Source organism: Ciona intestinalis, unplaced genomic scaffold (assembly GCF_000224145.3).
Source record: "Ciona intestinalis unplaced genomic scaffold, KH HT000099.2, whole genome shotgun sequence".
Taxonomy (NCBI): domain Eukaryota; kingdom Metazoa; phylum Chordata; class Ascidiacea; order Phlebobranchia; family Cionidae; genus Ciona; species Ciona intestinalis.
Window position 1 is genome coordinate 153,663 of NW_004190421.2, and position 2,190 is coordinate 155,852.

A 2,190-nucleotide genomic window follows, 5' to 3' on the forward strand; every position below is an offset into this window, starting at 1 on the left:
TTTTCGTACAAAAAATATTATGGGAATGTAAATAACCAATATAAATATACGCATTCCTAACAATTGGGTTTGACGTGCTAGAATCAACATAAAACTTATCTGTGATAAAAACGACATTATAACTGGATCATGGTTTAATAAAAATCCTTTTGTTTTAATTATCCACTTTTTGCATACAATGATGTTGAAATAAATTAATTATAAACAACGAACTTAAATCAACAAGTTTGATAAATTATTAATTAATTCATATTTCTCTTTTAAATCTCGATTCAGATTACATGGTTGGCTATCTATGGCATCGAGATGAAAGATTCTCTCATGGAGTCACTTATAGTTCATCTTGACGCGATGGAGACGCTTTACTTTTTTTATGTTACAAACCTGAGTCCTTACATGGAAAGCTTATCAAAGGCAATCAACCAACGTTCCAATAAAGTTTGTATTTTTATTCCTACTTTGATTAACCAAATTATATTTAAGGAAGACACGTGATATAAACTACGTTAATATAAATATTATTATTAACGAGATAAACGTCATAATTATTTATATTTGATCATAATAAACATTAATGACAAACAAATATAACTGTGACGTAACTATCACGTATTATTATTACATATTATTAACAATGGACATTATATTTATTCATTGTTTTCAGATTCAACTTATATTGTGGTATCAACAATTGACCGATGATGACGTCATATACTTGACTGGTTGCCTTGGCAACATATCTATGTTGGATATGTGGAACACCTATATTTCAAGTGATCAATGTCGTGTATTGAAACAAGCGATACAACAACTTCCATCATCCAGGTTCATCAACTTTATCCCGATATTTTATCAACTTATCTCGATGTCGCACGAAATTAATTACGTCATAATGGTAGATATAATGCGGAAATTATGACGTAACACTCACAGCATACACAGTAGCAAAGTAAAGTTGTTGTATATAGTATATGTAATTGAACGTAACAACAATGTTTATTACGTAATAATGAACAATATTCGGTAATAACGTCATACACTTGTTACATAATTTATAAAACAATTCATTTTATTTTCGCTTTAAATAAAACCATAGATTTGTTCGAGCCACGAATTCTCGATAAACCTCGCAACTGGTAAGTCGTGATTCGATTGTTTACATCGCGCGTCGACGTTATGACGTAATCTCTAAGTGTACTTGTGCAAGACATTTAATGGACATTACAACTTACGCCTGTGACGTAACATCGGTAATATAATGACGTCACAGTGCACGAAAATTGAAAAATATTTTCCAGGATTTCGATTTGGAAGATGCAACCGGTGATCTTATGGAGTGGTTTAAACAATACAAAAGATCATCCAATCCTGAACCAGACGTTATGGTTGCTGAACGAAGATCTCGAAGAAAATGCAACATTTTATAACATTATGACGTAAACAATCACTTATTGTTCGATAATAATCCCAACCATTTATATTATGTGACCATCGTGACGTAACAATCCGGATTCATTGTATTATACTAATACGTCATTGTTTCTATTACTCTATGACGTAGTTACCACGTGACCATTGCAGTGGCTTTAGTAAGTTGAACAAATATATGCTGGTATAACAACGCATAATAAACTGTAATGGTGTAATTATGATTTAATAAATAAATGAAATTGTTTGAAAGTTTGTCGCGTGAAATTATTGCCATAAATCGGATGTGATGAAGTTTGCGTCATAATAGTTTGTTTCAGTTCATTGTTTAGCTACCGGGGTGGGTTAAAGGGCCTAAACACACTCAAATGTACATCGCTTTAATAGATAGAGTGTGTTTTTCTAATTCCAACGACACCTTACTTGTTTTAATCAGTTCTCTATAACCAAAGATATTCCAGCTCAAACACCGTGAAATTTATAAAACTGATTTGAAAGTTGCGTGGCGAAAAAAATTGAGAAGTGTACTACCCACGTGACAAATCACGTCACAAAATTGTTGAAGCGTGGCCGCTCTCATTCAGAAAGGCGAGAGGCAGTGTTTTTAGCGAAAAACGAGAGAACAAAAAAAAACGCAAAAAAGCACAAAAAAACGCAGGTTTCGCTTTTACGAATGAAACATAACCGTAAAAACAAAATGTAGCAGCAAAGGTAAATGGGACAATACACACAAAAACATAATTTATGTCAAAAATAAGCGCC

At 32.4% G+C, this 2,190-nt stretch overlaps 1 protein-coding gene across 4 annotated transcripts in view; it reads left to right on the forward strand.

The window, feature by feature from the left end:
• The window catches only part of LOC100180072 (NACHT, LRR and PYD domains-containing protein 3-like), a 15,873-nt gene extending 14,190 nt beyond the window's left edge, over nt 1–1,683 (forward strand). For 2 of the 4 annotated variants that reach the window (XM_018815736.2, XM_018815737.2), the window contains 3 exons: nt 277–438; nt 665–825; nt 1,299–1,683. Coding sequence is in view for 1 of the 4 variants with exons in the window: in XM_026838613.1 (XP_026694414.1) it covers nt 665–825; nt 1,299–1,440 (303 nt within the window). In the remaining 3 variants the exon portion in view is untranslated. The remainder of the gene's footprint in view (nt 1–276; nt 439–664; nt 826–1,298) is intronic. The other 2 variants (XM_026838612.1, XM_026838613.1) reach the window with 1 other exon arrangement.
• Nucleotides 1,684–2,190: the final 507 nt, after the last annotated feature.